Below are 19,053 nucleotides of genomic sequence, written 5' to 3' on the forward strand. Positions count from 1 at the left end.
ACACCTCAATAAACACCACCCAAAACCAATTACAGAACATTTCTCTCATCCCAGAAAGTCCCCTCATATCCCTTTCCAATCAATATCCTCCCCCATCATTCAAGCAACCAGTTTCTGATAGTCATCATTATAAGTTAGCTGTGTCTGTTCTTGAATGGCATAAATGGAATGATACAGGATGTATTTACTCTTTCTGTCTGGGTTTTTTATTTTGCATTACGTTTTAACCAGATTCAGCCATGTTGTTATATGTTTCCATATTTGGTTCATATGCCATTTTTTAAAAAACTCATTTTATCGATAACTAACTGGGTTGTATCTCCCAATCAATTTAGTGAGAATGGAAATCCTAACAATCCAATTCATGACCCTGATTGTTTTTCCACTTAGTTAATAGGTTTTCATTAATTTTGTTGCTGTTCAGTCACTAAATCATGTCTGACTCTTTTGCGACCCCATGGACTGGGGCCTACCAGGCTCCTCTAGCCGTGGGATTTTTCAGGCAAGAATACTGGAGTGGGTTGCCATTGCCTTCTCCAAGGGATCTTGCTGATCCAGGGATCAAACCCCCATCTCCTGCACGGGCAGGCAGATTCTTTACTATCCCTCAGCAAAGCTTTGTAATTCTTAGGGTAAAAGACTGGTATATCATTCCCTAGACTGATTCCTAAATAATAAAATTTTTTGGTGCTACTGTAAATGGTGTTTCTTAAAATCACATTTTCCATTTGTTCACGGCTAAAATATAAGCATATAATTGATTTCCATAGGTTGATCTGGAATCCTGAAGTCTTGATCAAATAAAGTCTCATACTTTTTAAAGGGCTTCCCTGACGGCTCAGTTGGTAAAGAATCTGCCTGTAATGCAAGAGACCTGGGTTCAATCCCTGGATGGGGAAGATTCCATAGAGAAGGGAACAGCAACCCACTCCAGTATTCTTGCCTAGATAATCCAATGGACAAAGGAGCCTGGTGAGCTATATAGTCCATAGGGTCACAAAGAGTTGGACATGACTAAGCAATTAACACACATGCTTTAAAAAAAAAAAACCCAAACATTTATCAATTTTGAATGTTAAGCTTATTATATTACTGGGATAAACTTCACTCCCTGGATTCTATTCGGGAGTATTCTGTTAAGAATTTTTGCGTCTCTTCATGGTGGAATACTAGTTTGTAGTTTTCTTTTTTTTCTTTCTTTAATAATAACTATATCACTTTTGGTATCAGGAATGCTGGCCTCTTAAAATGAGTCAAAACTATTCCCTCCTCCCCTACTTTCTGAAAGAGTCTGCAAAGAGCTTGTCTGATTTCTTCCCTAAATGTCTGTAGAATTCACTAGTGAAGTTTTATGGTCCTAAATGTTCTTTGTGTGAAGCCTTTGTATTATAAATTAAATTTCTTTAATAGATATTGGGTTATTTGAGTTTCCTATTTCTTTTTTGTGTTAGTTTTGGCGATCTGTATCTTTCAAGAAATTTATCCTTCCAGTGTGGAATTTATTTACATAAAATTGTTTATAACAAATCTTTTAATATCTGTAGGGTGGGTCTAGAGCAATTCTTTTTCTCTATGCCTTATACGGGCAATTTGTGTTTTCTTGCCTCGCAACATGATTGGTCTTATTAGAGGTTTATCAAGCTTGTGAATCTTTTCAAAAAGCCAATTTTGACACTGTTAATTTTTCCTATTGTTTATTTTCTACTTTGTTGATTTTCATACTTCTTTTCTTTTCCTATTTCTCTGTGTTTAGTTTGCTCTTCTACGTTAAGGAAGAAGTTTAGAGCAGTGATTTTACATCTTCCTGACTTCCTAATGTGAGCATTAAAAGCTACACATTTCCCTTTAAGACTGCCTTTGCTTCATCCCCCATATTTTAATATGTCTGGTTTTCATTAGTATTCATTTAAAAATATTATTTTCTTTGTGATGTCTTTCTAACCCACAGGTTATTAGAAATGTATCGCTTAATTTGCAAATATTTGGGGTTTTGTAAGCACCTTATTGTCATTGGTGTCTAACTTAATAACTATCACAATAATGAAATACATTGTGAGGGGTTTCAATTCTTTAATATTTGCTGATCTTTGTTTCATGGCCCAGGAGATGGTCTCTTCTGATGAATGTCCGCAGATACTTGAAATAAAAATGCAATTGGAATTGATGGTTAAAATGTTTCATAAATGCCAATTTTAACAAGCTGCCTAACAGCACCGTTCAAAACCATTTATATCTTTATTGTTTTTTCGTTTTATAAGTCACCAAGAGTAGTCTGTTTACAATTGGTAAATCTGGATAAAGGGTATACTGGCATTCTTTATATTCTTCTTGTTCTCCTTTATCATCTTCTTAAACTAAGTATATGCCTGTCTTTGCTATAAACAAAACTAAAGCTGATCATCTCTCATTTAAACAAGTTTAAAGTCTAAGTTTAGAAAGATCTCACAATAGCAATCCAGTGTTTTTTCTAACATTGACTCTAGTATATTACTTGTACTCTTCAGAAGAGGAAATGAGGAGTCTACATGACAATTTTGTCAAAGTCCCCAAGAAAAGTCAGTATTAGATGTACCTTTACCCACATTCCTTTGAAATTTGTCATTTGAAAATTTTCCACCTCTAGGATTTTGCTCCCCAACGTAGGAATCAGAACTTATCATTGTTTTTTCTTCCCTCTCCAGATATGTACTCTTTTTAAAATAAATAAATACACACACACACACACACACACACACACACACACATATACACATACGCTTATATACCTATTATCTACATCAGGTCTTAGTTGGGACACTTGGGCTTAGTTGCTCTGTGGCACGTGGGATCTTAGTTCCTGGACCAGGGATCAAACCTGCATCCCCTACACTGCAAGGTGGACTCTTAACCACTGAACCACAAGGGAAGTCCCTTTCCATGTCTTCTCTTTAAGCTGATGCAGACAGACCACTTTCTAATCGCATATGTGTGAGTACTGGGTTTGTGGTTGTTTCTCCCATGAATATTAGGTGGTAAGTAACAGCCATTCTCCTGCCCAGGGTTAACTCTTGAATTCTTATGAACTCTAACACTTAACGAGTAAGAACTTTAGGGTTTTCAACAAGCACAAATGAATCACTAAGGGTCCTCAGAGAAAGCATAAAGGGAAGAAAAATGGCAAAATCTACATGGCACTACCATGCCATGCTTACCTGAAGAACCGGCTTTTCTCCGTGTCCATGGAGTGGCATTCTCGTTTGCTGCTACTGACTTCGGCAGTCTTCACTACATTGGTCCAGTGAATAGGAGCTTTACAGAAAAACACACCCAGTCCTTTGGGCCGGGCCTGCAGTCTCCAAGAAGTAAGGTGTAAAGGCACAGCAAAAGAGTCTCCTGGCATGATGGCGGGAAGGACCACGGGCTCTGCCACAGAAACACATGTTAGCACTCAGGCATGTCTCCCACCCCGAAGTCCAGCTCAGGGTACAAGGAGGCAGTGTCAGAACTCACTGTCTGGAGCTGATGGGCTGTCCAGTCTCAGTTCCATCGGCGTCTCAAGCTTGTTCTTCACAATGAGGGCTGATCGGACCGTGATCACCTTCCGAGCACTGCCTTCCATTGTCACTGCAAAGACGACCCGGACGGGTGGGAGTGAAGAGAACTATGGAAAAGAGAGAAATAATAAAAAAAAGTGTGGCTTTTGAAAATCACGCCAAGTATAATAATAGTGGTCAGAAGGCCTACATAAAGCATCTTACTATGACTATGTATCTTCGGTGAAATGAGTCATTAAGCTCTAAAACCACTCTGCTTTAATAGGAGTGAATATCCTTTAATACCCACTATTATAACAGCCAATTCTGAAGAGCTATTTGTACTGGCATGCCTTTCCTAGGAAGAATAACTTTTCTTCCTAAATGTGATGAAATTTATTCAATATGCCCATACACTGTTTGTTGACATACCTATAAAAAGCCAACATTTGGATTTCAAAGAACTTCAAAAGAAAACTTCTTCACAATGATAATAATCTAAGTTCTGCTCAATAATTACTCTTTTTTTTAACAGGACACCAAGGTTCATAAAACTCAAGGTACTAGTTGTTCACTGTCGTGTCCGACTCCGACTCTTTGAGACCCCACGGACTGCAGCATGCCAGGCCTCCTGTCCTTCACTAAAACCTAGGATTTTCTCAGTGTCCACTGAGTCAATGATGCCATCCAAGATACTAGAGGAAACTGATTTATTTCTGATCTTATAGGTGCAGCCACTGTTTCCTATTTGTGTTCATGTGTCCATGCACACATTTAACACACACTTAACACACACTTTGTGCCACTACCATGTGCCAAGAATTTAGGGTTTTGTTTTTTTTTTTAATATAAAATTTCACGTTAGGTAAAATAGAAAGTTTTTAAAACTATTACTCTGAGTACTCAGAATATATTGATACTGCTTTTTTTTTTATTGGAGAAACAAATGACATGACATCTAAGCTTTCCATACTGCTAGTTTTTTCATTAAAACAAACACTATGTGAAAACCAACCTAAGAAACAACCAAAGGAAAAGATCCATGTTTTAAATCAAAACTTCCAGGTAGTTCCAGTGCAAAGGAAGAGTACAGATAAACGTACCCTCATGTTTACTGCAGCACTATTTACAATAGCCAGGACATGGAAGCAACCTAGATGTTAGTTGACAGAGGGATGGATAAAGAAGCTGGAGTACATATATATAATGCAATACTACTCAGCCATAAAAAGGACTGCATTTGAGTCAGTTTTAGTGAGGTAGATGAACCTAGAGTCTGTTATACACAGTAAGGTAAGTCAGAAAGAGAAAAACAAATATTGTATATTAACACATATTATATCTAGAACCTAATATGATGAACCTATTCGCAGGGCAGGAATAGAGACTCAGACACAGAGAGCAGACTTATGACACAGCAAGGGCAGGAGAGGGAGAGAGTAGCACTGAAACATGTACATTACCATGTATAAATACACAGCTAATGGGAAGGAGCTATGTAACACTGGGAGTTCAACCTGGTGTCTGTGATGACCTAGAGGGGTGGGATGGGATGCGGGTTGGGAAGGAGGTTCAAGAGGGAGGGAACATACATATACCTATGGCTGATTCATGTTGAGATATGGCAGAAACCAACACAATATTGTAAAGCAATTATCCTCCAATTAAAAACAAATAAATTTTTTAAATTAAAAAAGAAAAAAAATATTAAGGTGGAGTACAGCCTCCTAGAGTGTTATCAAAAGGACACAATCATCATGAAAGCCTCCGCTGACCCAGCCCAGCAAAGCCCGGGAGAACGAGGGCCCAGTAACAACTGTCTTAAATCTCAATCTTGTTGCCTCTATGCTTATCTGAAATTTCACATTTTAAAACTTACTATCCTCAGGGAGAAGAAATTATAAGCAAAAACCACAAAACAGCCTTTTAATGTCATCCTGTGGTGATGTTTCAAAAATCAAATGGGGGAGGGAAGCTTACTATTTTTCATTCTGAGTTACTTTCATGTTGACCTTTGGGGGAAAACCTGTAAAATACGTATAGCTGTACAAAGGTTAATTTATATTTAACTTAGAAAAAGAGACCTTGGACCAAACCATTTGCCCTTTTTTCCTCCTTCCCTATAATATTCAGTCTCACACACCAAGTTAGGTGAAAACATTTCCTTGCAAGTTCTTTTAAAAGGAAGGAAATCATTAACAGAAAATGAAAAAGATAAATTCCAACCACAGAACCCAGTGGTCATCAGGAGCTATGTGTGCACTCAGTAAACACAGTGACACAGAAAAATCATACTCACATAAACTTGGGGATGGATAATATTTGTCCTGCTGCTCGGGCTGCCGATCTAAGAAAGATCCCCAAAGTCAAAGAATCAGTACAGAGCTAAGACACAGACATCGTTAAATTCAATGACAACTTAAGTTGTTTGCAAGGGCGATGTTTATAAATACTCTTAGGTAAAGTATGGTCTACTATGAAGAAAAAGCATCTTGGAAGATATGGTAAAAGCAATATTCCTTTTACAATCATTCAATATACACAAAATTCTCCAGGATGCATCAAGACAATAGAAAGGTGTCTCTGGGGGGAATTAGTCCTTTTGTTCCTGGATGTGAACTTGGGCAGAAAAAGGTAATCTTGAAAGAAAGCTTCTGTTTCTAAGAAACTTGGGGCATGAGATGGACCATGAAAACATCAGTGTCTTTCAAGAACATATTTCATGAAGCAAGCGAGCATGAGGAAAGCTCCCACATCTCTGCAAATCTGTGCTTTCCTAGTCACCACTGGCTACTCAACAAGGAACACCATTACCCCTCGAAGTGTGACTGTCTGGCAAGAGCACCCACGGCGGTCCTATCAGCTGGGATGCCAGCCTCCACCTGCACATTCTGGTCAGGAATGCTGCATTCTCCAGGCTGGCCTCCAACCTCTAGAACTACAGCTGGGTAAAATCAGGGCCAGGGTATGTAAGAGGATGTGTGACCAGAAAATAAACAACAGTGGACGTCCGTCTTTATGCCAGAGAGGAGAATTTGGAGACACAGAGCTAGAAGGATCAAGGAGTAGCCTCATAAAAGTGTAGTGAAGATAGAATATAAAGTAAGCATAATGATATGTGGAATAAAGCCAATGTATGTTTGGCAAGCTTGTAAATTGCCAGTTGGTCTAGGTGAGGATAAAATGGAGTTGCACAGGTAGGGTAATATGTGTTGATGCCAATTTTAGGTCCTGTTTTTCTACTAAAACTAACCACTGGCTGGCTTATCTATATGGTGATTATCAGCGCCTATGACTGACCCAAAATAATCTTGGGTACTCTTCCCAGCGCTAGGAAAAACGAAGAACGAGAAAGTTTCATTTACAATGGATAGCCAACAAGGACCCCACTGTACAGCACAGGGAACTCTGCTCAGTGTTATATGACAGCCTCGATAGGAGAGGAGTTTGGGGGGGGAATGGAAATGTATGGCTGAGTCATTCTGTTGTCACCTAAAACTATTACAACATTGTCAATCAGGCTATACTCCAATATAAAATAAAAAGTTAAAAAAAGGAATAAGATTTCACTAGAGCAAGGCTACTACAGGCCTGTCGGACTGCCTGACTTTGAGGGTGTGTGGCCAAGGCACAACCCTGCCACTGAACACCCTTGCCACAGCCACACACCGTAGAGGACGAGGAATTCTTATCTGGTGCAGCGTATCGGAAAAAGGTCCCGACTTTGTCCACAGACACTGGGCTCACTTGCTCCCAGCCATTCACTCTTACTTGCAGTTGATGGATCCGGAGGTCATGGGTGTGTCTGTCAGGCAGAACACGGAAAAAGACATTAAGCACAATCCTATCAAGGGAGGAGTAGAAGCAAAGCCTGAAATCGGATTTACTGCATAATGACACAAACACCCAGCTGGCCAAACTTTTTGGTGATTACCTAATGCAAGGGAAATCAAGAGGATATTTTTAACTGTGTCTTATGCTTAAAACAAAACTGCAAGATGTACAGAGCTTGAGTAAGAGTGGGAACTGCCCTCCCTCTGTACAAACCAGGTGAACTAGCTCGGGTCTGTCTTCCACCCACCCCTACACTTGAACCTTTATGAAATGATAACATCAGCTAAAAGTGGGACAGTGGGGTAGTGAAAATGCTGCACTAGCAATGTAATCACATAACCACACTCTTGGAAATGCCTAAAACGACATTTTCTCCTTGGTTCTTTTGTGGAATCTCCAGCTTCTCTCAGAACCACACTCAGTCACTGGGCTTCAGTCCTAGAAGCTTACAGACAGGGTAATGAGACACAGAGCCCACAGGGTTTTAGGGCTAAAGTGCTCTGCTGAAACTGCAGCAGAAGGCAGTGGGCAGAACAGGAGGAACGGGAGGAAATTGCACATTTAATTCTATTTTAGATTCTGCCTAATTCAAGCCAGAAGCCTGAAATGAGGAATTGGACTTGAGGCTGACAGGAAGGGAAGAGGGGAGGGAGGCAGGGAGTGGGGGACAGGATGCCAAAGGGGGAAACACCAGAGAAGGCATTTATTTCAATGAATTCAAGCAGAAAGGTGGGACTTGAAATGAGTTACAAAACATAGAAACGGAAATGACAAAAAAGCCAAACCGCTCCTACAACAGAGGCAGTGCTTATTAAGAAATACAGCGAATGGTTCTATAATTAGCTTCTCCAGGAACTCTGTGGAACAGAAAAATGCTCACCACTCATCCCTGGAAATTCTAACATGGTTTCCAGGTACATGTGCCCAGCGCAGAGATTTTTTTTATAAACTGTTTTTTTCCTAAAAATCACTGGAGGCACCCAAGTTCAGAACTCTTGCCATTAGGGAGTAATGTGCACAGGCACAGAGCTATATGGAAGGAAGAAGTGTTTGAGCAACACGTCTGCATACAAAGAATCAACGCACCAAGAACACATGTGACCACAGAAGGCTGAAGCCAGTCTCTGAAGTTTTAGATGTTGAAGCGCAAACGCTCAAATCTTAACTATTCAGTATCCACCAGACAGCCCTTCTACTTAAAAACGTTGGGAAGTAAAAGAACATTTTATTACACATTTTACAGCCTGTCGGTTACCAGGCACAATGTTCTTTCGCATTTATTCCCAGCCTTCAGCTGGTGGCTTTGAGTGCATCAGCAAGTGGTCTCCCTAAGTGAGTTATTCTTAGAATGAGAGTATCTTATGCAGCTTCCCTGGGGGTCCACCGGTTAAGAATCCTTCCAATGCAGGGGACATGCGTCTGACCCCTGGTCTTGGAACTAAGATCCCTCATGCTATGGAGCAACTAAACCCATAAACCCTCAACGACTGAGCCCACACACTCGAGAGCCTGAGCCTCGCACCTAGAGAGTCCGTGCACCATAACAGAAGATCCCACATGACACAGTCAGGATCCCTCGTGCCACAGCTAAGGTTTGACACAGCCAAATAAGTAAATATTAAGAAAAAAAGGAACGAGAGCATCTTACCGGCTTTGCTTCCTAAAACCATCTGCTTGCTGAAAGGGTACATGTGTAGCTTAAAACTCACTGTGCTTTGATAATGTTTTTCATAAGACCATGTCACCACTCCATCATGAAAACCAGCTAGGATGCAATGAACTGGACAGCTATGATCTGTCTATGCTTCAACCAAAGTAGTTACATGGAACATACTGGTTACCACCTCACATGTCAAATAAAGGGATAACTGATGGAAAGAAATGTATTCCCAAATAGTCATTATATTTTTTAAAAAAGGAAACACTGGTTTTCTAAATGCCTTTTAAAAATAAAACATTAAAGTCATTAACAAAGGAAAGTGAAGAGGCAAAACAATAGGGACAATTATATATATATATATCCCCTTTTTTTGAGGCAAAAAGAACACCACGTTTTACCTGTGTCTTAGCTTTCCTCTTGCTTCAAATTCAAAGGGAATCTCTTCACCCGTCAGGACTTCTCGCCACTCACTAACATTGTGAGCATCATCAAGAAGTGTCCCGTTCCCTTCCGGAACCACCCCTGGACTCCCGCTGTGAGACAGTGCAGCCCTGGAACCAAAGCAGACAGTATCAGCTGGTCTCTTTCTCTCCACCTCCCTCTCACCCAGAACTCAGGGCTGGAAGCAGAAACCCTCTCAGGATGTAATTTGCAGCAATAAGGCCATATAACCTGGCTGCAAAAGAGGACCTTAAAGGTCAATAACTCAAGTTAACTTCATAACCAATCACAGCATTTGAAACTTTACAAATAGCTGGAAAGCAATCACCGCAGAATCACCTGCTGCCAGCAGTAGGGTCTGGTACCCTAAGGGGTTATGTAAGCTAGTTGTGACTTTTAACTATAGTATTAGAAAACCTGAATGAATTTCTTGGCCAACCCAATATTTAAGTGACTTTTTTTTAAGTGACTATTTACTAAAAAGTGACTTAAAAAAAAAGTTTCTTCTGGAGCACTACCATACTTGGTGGAGACAGGAGAAATACATTCTCAAATCAACTTATTCTGGTCCTCATTTCATATACTTCACTACTAAATTGGGAAGATAGGCCTGCATTTGGAGAGCTGAACCAAGGTCTAAATCGGCAGAAAGTTGTTAGAGAGCCTTCTCACTTGGTTTAGGTGAACTCATTTGTTCTCCCAACTCCACCCAGTTCCACCTGGACTCAAGTGTGCTGCAGGTTTGGAAGATAATTCGGGGTAGAGGTGAGGGATATGAGAGGTATTTTCAAGCAGTTTTGGAAGAAAAATGGGCAAAACATATGATTTCATAATAGCATACAGCTTCTCTTACAGGGGGAAGTAGAAATGAAGACCAAGGAGAAAGGATGGAGTGACTTTTGTTTCACATCCTTAAACTGCTCAACTTTTACCCTAAAAACAATGGATGCCAGGATCAAGATCACAGTTTGGATATTTCAGACTCAAGATCTACTTCTCTGACTACAGACTCTACGTAGAATCAGAACCTCCATCATAAGTCTCAGCAAGACAGCACATTATTGATTCAAATGCAATGGATCCTAAGAGCCTCACGGAGGGCCCGCCTTGCTCTGCCCGGTTGGTACACAGGAGCCTGCGGTGATAGAGATGGCACCGGGTGACAGATCCCGTGTTCCTTACCTGGTGGGCGTGGTGGTCAGGGTGGCAAACCATAAAGTGCAGCCTGTATGATTCCTCAGAGCAAAAGGGACAAACGGCTGCCGGCGCTTAGGGGCTTTCATCTCTGCTGTGAGCAAACAGAAGGCCGTTAGCGCACGCCCTGACCTGTGCAGCAGAGACCCTCCCCACACCTGGAGGCAGTGCCCACCGTGGCCTCTTGGGCAGAGGCTGATAGTGGAGAGAAAAAAGAACGAACCCCCACAGGTGTGCTGACAGGCCAAGCAGGACATCTCCATGTACTCTGCCACCTACTATGAGATGACTCAGTCCCCCAACAACTGACTGTGACGGTTGACAAGTCTCACCTCACAATTCTCCCGTGATTCTTATGGGCCGTAACTCAGGAGAAGGCATTAGACCTAACACGGCTGGCATCAAGACAGACAGACATGAACCTCCACTGCTTCCAAGAAAGCCATTCTAAATGGATAACCTGAACTGCAGCAAGACAGAACATGTGTACTTGTATCACTTTGTCCAAAACACTTGTACTTTCAGGAAGCTCTCTTTTGTATAACAGTTACCCTTGAGTCATACTAAGCACATTTATAAAAAAATAAAAACATCCTTTCCTGTTCTCTTACATATGCAGTTGTGGGCTTTCCTCTCTGGAAGTTCAAAAAGGTAACTATCCCAAAGCTATTTAAGTGAAGTTTTTAGCTCATTTTTCTGGCACAGATATCCTTACCATCTGTATTAGGCAGGTTCTATGGAGATGCCAAGAGGAACACAAAATATGGTTTCCTTCACAAAGCAGCTTCTAATCGGGGAAACTGGAGAGAAACACTGATCCATATGAGCCAATTCTAGGGGGAGCTGGACCTGACGATGAACACTGGAAACAGACTGAGGAAGGCTCTCCGGTGCCCGTGAGGCCTGCTGCGCACTCCCTCTACTGGCCGCACGAAGAAAGAGCGAGGTGGGAGCAGGAACTACAAAGGCAGCAGCAGCCCAGGAGCCTCCAGGCTGACGTGCTCAGTAACACACACCCGGCCTACAAAAACCGGCGAGGCCCAGTCTTACTCTGTTCTGGCTTTAAAGCACAAAGACAGCCCTCGGAAGACCAGGATCCAAGTGGTCTGCAGCTGTGGAGAAAATGACAGCTGGAGGTGCCTGCAGTTGCCGGCTGAGAAGACTACAGCAAAATTCAATTCATCTTCTAGGACCGTGTGTTTCCGGCCAGCAAAATCAAGAAGGCCAACCCCACCAAAGCCTGCCTCTCCCACCTCTCTCGTACGGCACAGGGGCAGTAGGGTTAGGTCAGTGTCACATCTTCTGAAAAGTAACTACTGTTTCCTTTCCCCTTTGTAGCTTCTCAAGTTTTCAGAAGTTAGTGCTCTACACACGCCACAACAAGCCATTTCAGGTTAAGACAAGTTCTGTTCTGGTAAGAACGGCTCAGGGGAGTCTAAGTTAAGTGAGTAGGCTCCAGCGTGTTCCCACAACTTAGTGGTTAGCTTTTTAGAGACACCCCAAATGCATCTAAATATAATCTCCACCTAGAATATGCTCATTTCTCATCCCAATGGCCTCACTTAGTTCCCAAGGCTTGATTTAAAAAAAAAAAATCAAGTGTTCAACAAGTTGAAAATTAAGGAGTAGCTGTGAGGCTGCTGACAAGAGCAGAGGGGGAGTAAAAAATTTAAGAGCTGTCAGCAGGGTAAACAGTACTCACTGTGGCACCTTGAAAGGAACCTCCCTCTCCTTGAGCCAGAGAGCAGCTTTACTGAAGGAGATAAAGGGCCCAGGAGGAAAAGAAGCCAGATGTGCTTTCATATCCCACTGTGAGCCAGACGCTAAGTTTCCATTTGCAAATTAGATTTAAAAAGAACAGGTGGCAAATAGCTTTGATCACACTGTAACATGGAATAAAGTGCTAGGAACCCATATAAAGGTATTCACGAGTATATGGCTGTGAAATTAAATAGCCTAGGTAGGCACACTGCTAAGGTCCCCAAGCTGATTGTGTGGATTGCACATACCCGCAGAGACTTCAACAGCCTGCCTCACTGAGGATAAAAATACGTGGAGAGGCTCATAAGTCTAAACTCACAGGGGAAGGAGCGGACATCTTCCACACTCAGAGTCCAGATCAGCTGTGTACCTGGCTTGGGCATAACGCCACAGGACAAAAGCCCCAAGCTCACCAAAGAGAACAGGATTCCCTGGTGGCCTCAGAAACCTCCTTTGGTGACCAGACCTAATTGGTTCACAGGCTGAAAGAACCCCAAGCTCCTCACGTCCACATTTAGTTTAAATAGCTCCAGCTGAGGCAATGTCTGCCCTGTGGACCTGATCCCCAGGGAAATGTGACCATTATACACAGTGCGGGTTCTAATGCTCTGTAAGCAGCTCAGCCTATGAGAAAGGACCTGGCTTGTAAATCATGAGAAATAAAGTCCCAGGCCTCTCATGTGAATGGAGGCAAATTACTTAGTCTCTCCGAGCTTTTGTCCCCATGGACTACACAGGAATAATGCTCTGCTTAGCCCAAAAGATGAAATAACAGATAAAGAAAAACTTAGAAGTATAAATTCATGAAACAATGAAGAATCAAGCCTGGGCTTTGGGAGCCCTCTTCACGAACATCAATCCTAACAAAACCTTTCAGGAAAAAATCATAGTACTGCCCTCATTTACTAATATCCCTGTTCTGAACTCCTAGTAGATGAAGCTCAAAAGGTATATTTTTACAAAATACACTATGACCCAGGATCTGGTGGTGGTAGCCAAGGACAAACATAAATCATTCACATTAAACTGCACTCCTTCACACAAAAGAAGAACTGAACATTTTGGGATTCTAATTCCTTGAAGTTTATGATGTCTGCCTCTCATATTTACCTACCAGTCAAATTCTCAAGAACCCTTAAAGGATCAGAGATAGAAACAAAGAACATTCTTTTTTCTACCTCCTAAGAACCTCAATTCATTTCTAAGGAAATTAAGATTTTTGTCTAAGCAATTATTTACTGGAAATTTTTTTCTGAGCTCCATTCCTGATCATCATAGCTCCTACTCCACACCGCCCTTTGCATTACCATGAGAATAAACATTCACAGAGTAGTCTATAAACAAAGACTTGCTGCAGGGCTTGATGGAGGACGGTTGTCTTGATTTTCAGTATAGACATCACCTCTAACTGACACTGGATGTTTCTGCATCATACACTGTGGAGTTGATTTCATTTCCACTAAAGGTTAAAAAGCAGATGCAAGAGACAGAATAAGAATCAGCATGTCACTTCCTTCTAACACAAGACGGCACTTTGTCCATTAGTTGGAAATGATCTTTCCTGTTACTAAAACAAAGTACTCATAACTGGGTATACCCCCATTTGGCTCCCATGTTCACAGAAAATAAGATGTACAAGGCAGTTCTTAAAACAGGAAAATAAAGCAAGCCCTCGCTTGGCTATACTGTACCTCTAGCATAGATCTGGTGCTCTAGGTTAGTCAGACTGGCTGTACTCCTAGTTCTAAGGTAGACAAGGGGGAGGCCTGGTAGACAGGAGAGACAAAGTTAGAGGGTGAGAATCAATACAGCGAAAAAGAAGATTCGTCTCCGAAACATTAGCGCAAACAGTGTACATTACAAACACAGCAAGCATCATGCACTTATTGGCTCATTCCTCTGGTGATCACTAGGCGCTCACGAGGCACTTGATGAGGTGAACCAGACAGCTTTACTGCTGGCTTTTACTGTGGAGCCTGTGTCAACAGAGCATGCTCCTTTTTTTCTCTGTTGGGGAAAGAAAATGTACTCACATTCACTTGGAACAGAATGACCAGCCTTTTGAGGATTTTTAATTTAAAGCATGCTTGTTCTCACATGGCATAGAAAAGTTACCAAGAACAAGCAGTACAGATTTTAGTGGGAGCTGCTCCGCTCCAACTGGAAACGGTGGTAGCAGTAGAATGCTAGCCCCCCACGGGTCTCAAAAATTCAAGAGGAATAATCAGCCTGTGTTCCAAGGCTATAGTCTCAGCTGAGGAGTTATGTCATGGTCTTACTTACATTACATGTTAACCATGAACATTTCTAGAACATGTTTTTTTTAACATTTCCATAAAAGGTCCCTGATTACAAAACTAATGAATTAAGGTGCCATGCCATCCAGGTTTACCTACGGAATCTCAGCCCTTACTGAGCAAAGCCAATGATAATGTCAAAAAAGAGGCCATTATTTTCTTTCCCAGCCAAAGAAACAGTAAGGAATCAGTGGCTCCCTTAGGCTGAACTTCATATTAAGAACCTCTAGTTCAACGGCTTATTTTGAAGCTGGCCTGAACAAAATGCACAAATCTGGGGGGGATCATTACTAAATATTCCAGAGTAAGAGCTGAAGGTTTGTGATTTTTCAACAAGATCCAAACCGACTGACATTGGAAACAAATGCCCAACAATTACTTTAGCAGGCCTAGTAGAAGCATACAATCCCACTTGCTATTCTATCATCCAAGAAGTCTAAATAAGAAGAGAGTTTGGAAATTTAGGTATGTTCACTCATGCCTAATTAAAGAGATACATTAAAACTTTATAAGCTTAAGTAACCACAAAAATCTGTAAGTAAATAAAAATCTAGCTTTAATTTAGCACAGGCATTTACCATACATACGGTAGCTTATTAACTATAAAGAAAGAGGAGATGTTAAAATAAAAGGGGAAGGGAGCGGTGAGAGAGGGACAAAAGAAAGTCCTTCATCAAAATCTTAAAGATTCAGCCTTCTTAGTGTTTGCACTGAGTCTGGATTTAAGATCCCTCTGCATGAATAATGTTTTTAGAAACACACTCCTTAGGTCACATTACATATTACAAAGATTATTTAGAGCCTTCTGGGTAGACTCCATTACATTCTCTCAACACACAAATGGGGAAGGTCAGAGGAGGAGCTAGAATTGAAACTGATGATATCTGAGAAGCCCTGGCTTCCAAGCAATGGCCTTGAGACTCAGAAGCAACAGCCTGGGAACACACAGAGCAAACAGAGCTGACGTGGCCTTGTTCCTCCTTCAAGAAGTACAAGGCAGATAGAAAATCCATTTATACACCCTGAGGAGAGACGAACCAGTTCAAATACTTCGTACACTAAGAAAATTCATCTTCCCGTGACACGTTTGCAGACCAGATGGAATTGTTACGTATTCATGAGCTATGTGAAGTCCGGCCAAGACTCCCCAAAGAAACCACACTGAAAGAGCTGGGGCTGAGTTGAATTTGGATGACAATGGCTTGTGGAACAACCAAGGACCATGCCGTTGGCCATCACAACCTCCCCAGCTTGGAGGAAATCAGAGCTCCATGGGGAAGCATTAAATAAGGAAAGAAAACATTGTTAACAGAGAACACACTGACTTCTCTATCTTTCAGAGGCTGGGCATTCAATTCTCTTCTCCTTTATAGTACAGCTCCCCCACCCCCCACCCCGCCTTAAACAATTGCTTCCTCGTGGGAGCCCGCCCTCCCTATCTTCAAGAATATATTCAAACTCTAATTTTTAGATTTAGACACCTGAAAAGATGTTCTTCAAAATCCAGGCCCAAAGTCCAGTCAATTAAACTGTTCTGCTGAGCAAAACACAAACTGACCAATGGCCGCCCCAGTGCATTTTCAGGTGCCCCAGTTCATGCGCCACGTGACCGGAATTCAGGAATGGCACATGGCAGGTCCTTCTCCTCCCACAATGGTGGAATGAGAGGTGAGAGGAAAAGTTCAGCGCGTCATGCCAGAAAAAAATAAAAGTCCCTTCCACAGAATAAAAAAGTTGTAGAAGGCAATCGGAATTTCCTGTAGGTTTTTCCATAGAAAATGATGGTTCTATTTGAATTTCTCACTGAAACATGGCTGTGTAGGTCAAAGGTGATTTAGTCAGACATGTGCAGAGAAAAACCTTACTTTGTCCAAAGCATGGAGGATCCACTGACGAGCCCATCCAATCTTCAGATGGGGTGGGGTCTACTTCCTTGTCCTGTTTACAGTAATCTGCCATCCACGATTCCTTGGTACTTATGTATTGGTCTAGGAAAAATTCCCCAAAGATATTGAGAACACAAATGGTAAAGATTGAGAGTTCAAGTCAGATCAATTCAATTCAGCAAAACAAGCTTTTATCGAATGCCTGCCTAAATGGGGGGCCCTATGCTAGACTCTGAGAAAACTGGTTCCCTAAAGAACCTCATGCTCCACTGGAAGAAATGAACATTAGCAAAAACAACCGTCACCACAAAACTACCCCATACTGTGAAAGGAGCTAAAAGAAAAATACAAACAAAGTGCTATGGGAGCGTGTAACAGGGGAAGGTTTATTCTGCGTTGGGAGAAGTGGAGGAACAACACAGCCAAGTGCATGGCAATCACCAGAGACGTGAGGACCTTTGTTATGGGTCTTGAAGCAGGGAGGGTTACCAATAGGACTAGACAGCATATTCCAGGCAGAAAGAACAGCACATGTAAAGACTTTAAGATATGAAAGCACACGTCACACTTAGGGAATACAGAATACTGTGGTGTGACTCTGGTATAACATGCTGGGGTATAAGGGACACAGCAAAGAAGTCTAGGAAAGAGAACAACTTGCTTTGTGAAGAGCATGGCATGCCATGCTAAGGGGCAGGGTTTGGAGGCAGAAAGACCAGCTAGGAGGCCACCAAACTCAGGAGGCTGAAATCCAGCTGACAGTTCTCCGGAAGTGGCTTTACTTTTTCAACAGGATAATTATAACAGGAAGAGCAGGTTAACAAAGTTATTACACACTACACTTGGATAAAGACCTTCTTTACTAATTAAAATATCACACTTTTTAAACAAGGATGATTAGTTTCTGGTTTTCAGTTCCAGTATTTGGCTACAGAAACTATATTTCTTTAAACACTAAGAGGTCACAGCAATGTTTCTGGGTTTCAGCACAGTTTTAGAAATAAGGAATTAAAGGTTAAAAAAATAAAATAGCTTTACCAATGACAAGAATGCTTTTTAGAGGGTATTTTTAATTAGATAATCATAAGAAATATATCAATATAACTCTTTTGTTTGAGGTAAGCTCTTATTTACCATGGCTTTTCAAAACACTGTCCCAAACTTTATCTAAACTTCCAGATGAACAGATTATATAAGAAATAACAGAGAAGCCAAAATAATATAGAAGAATCTTGAGATCTATTTACCATTACATTGATGATATTAATGAAACCTACAAATGTAAAACTGTTTTTAAAATTTAGGGATCAATAAACTTCTGGTCTCGTTTCACTACACATTCTCTTAACTCTGACATGGAATAAGACAATGGATATTGTACGAGACTCAACCTAACACATACCCTGAACAAAGCTCACAGATTTACAGAACAGTCTGCCCTCCATATCTGTGGGCTCTGCAGGCAGATACAGAGGGCCAACCATATTCACTGCACTAGGCCATTTTACACAAGGGACTTGAGCAGTCACAGATGTGGATGGGGGCAGGGGAGGTGAGGGGTAGGGAGTGTGGTGCTGGAACCAATCCCTTTGGATTCTGAGGCACAACTGTAGCATGTGTTACTATCACTCAGACACTACAGTGTTACCAAAAATCAGAGGCTACAGATCAGTAATTCAAACAGTGAGTAAGTTTCATGGTGAACAAAGGCACTATCTCACTGTGTGATAATGTTACTATTCTTCTGATATAAGGACAAGTATAGGGACAAGATTCTGACTCAATACATTGAATCCAGGAGTGTACATTTCAATATTGTCAAAGACCCTTTCAGAGCTCACGCCATTAGCTTGACAACCCGTTAACCTGGTGATTTTTAGAGTTATATCAACATGATAATTGATGAGAAACAGCACAGACAACTGACGTTGCTCTAAAGACAATCAAAATCATACATTTCAAGAATTATTCAGTAAATAGTGTGAGAGAAATGAATCTAAACTCACTTCCAGGACATTTAATAAACCCCAGTGGCCAAGCATCATGGGGAGAAACTTCATCATGGACATGGGTATTTCCCACATGGTCTAAGCTCTTGCTTAAGCACCAAGAGCACCAGCATAGGATGCTACTTCTGGAGCAATGGGGTAAGGAGCACCATGAAGCCAAGTTAGGGTTTATCAGGAAAGCAGCTGTGAGGAGTAAGCGATGTCTGGTACAGGCCCAGGCAATTATTAAACCAGAATTAACAGCCTTCCAGACAAGGGACATATGCACAGAAGGGTACCAGTGTCCGAAAGACAACTTTCCACTCACCAATTAGCACAGAGGTGATGTTGACATCCATGCGCTGTTTGGCCTTGGCTTCCAGCTTCAGTCGAGGAGGATGGAGACGACTAGCAGCCTGTTGTTGCCAGGATACGGAGCATGGCCAGGGCTCAATAAATGGCTCCCAGCCTAGCAGAACA

At 41.6% G+C, this 19,053-nt stretch overlaps 1 protein-coding gene across 1 annotated transcript in view; it reads right to left on the bottom strand.

Annotated features, from left to right (window-relative positions):
• VPS13D (vacuolar protein sorting 13 homolog D) overlaps positions 1-19,053 on the bottom strand; it is a 266,036-nt gene that overhangs the window by 155,005 nt on the left and 91,978 nt on the right. The window contains exons 38-46 of the mRNA XM_052654160.1: positions 18,902-19,042; positions 16,565-16,687; positions 14,094-14,168; positions 10,630-10,735; positions 9,405-9,557; positions 7,182-7,317; positions 5,812-5,859; positions 3,490-3,640; positions 3,192-3,402 (exon numbers count right to left, since the gene is read on the bottom strand). Of these exons, the coding sequence (XP_052510120.1) occupies positions 3,192-3,402; positions 3,490-3,640; positions 5,812-5,859; positions 7,182-7,317; positions 9,405-9,557; positions 10,630-10,735; positions 14,094-14,168; positions 16,565-16,687; positions 18,902-19,042 (1,144 nt within the window). The remainder of the gene's footprint in view (positions 1-3,191; positions 3,403-3,489; positions 3,641-5,811; positions 5,860-7,181; positions 7,318-9,404; positions 9,558-10,629; positions 10,736-14,093; positions 14,169-16,564; positions 16,688-18,901; positions 19,043-19,053) is intronic.

Source organism: Budorcas taxicolor, chromosome 16, assembly GCF_023091745.1.
Source record: "Budorcas taxicolor isolate Tak-1 chromosome 16, Takin1.1, whole genome shotgun sequence".
In the NCBI taxonomy this organism is placed as follows: Eukaryota; Metazoa; Chordata; class Mammalia; order Artiodactyla; family Bovidae; genus Budorcas; species Budorcas taxicolor.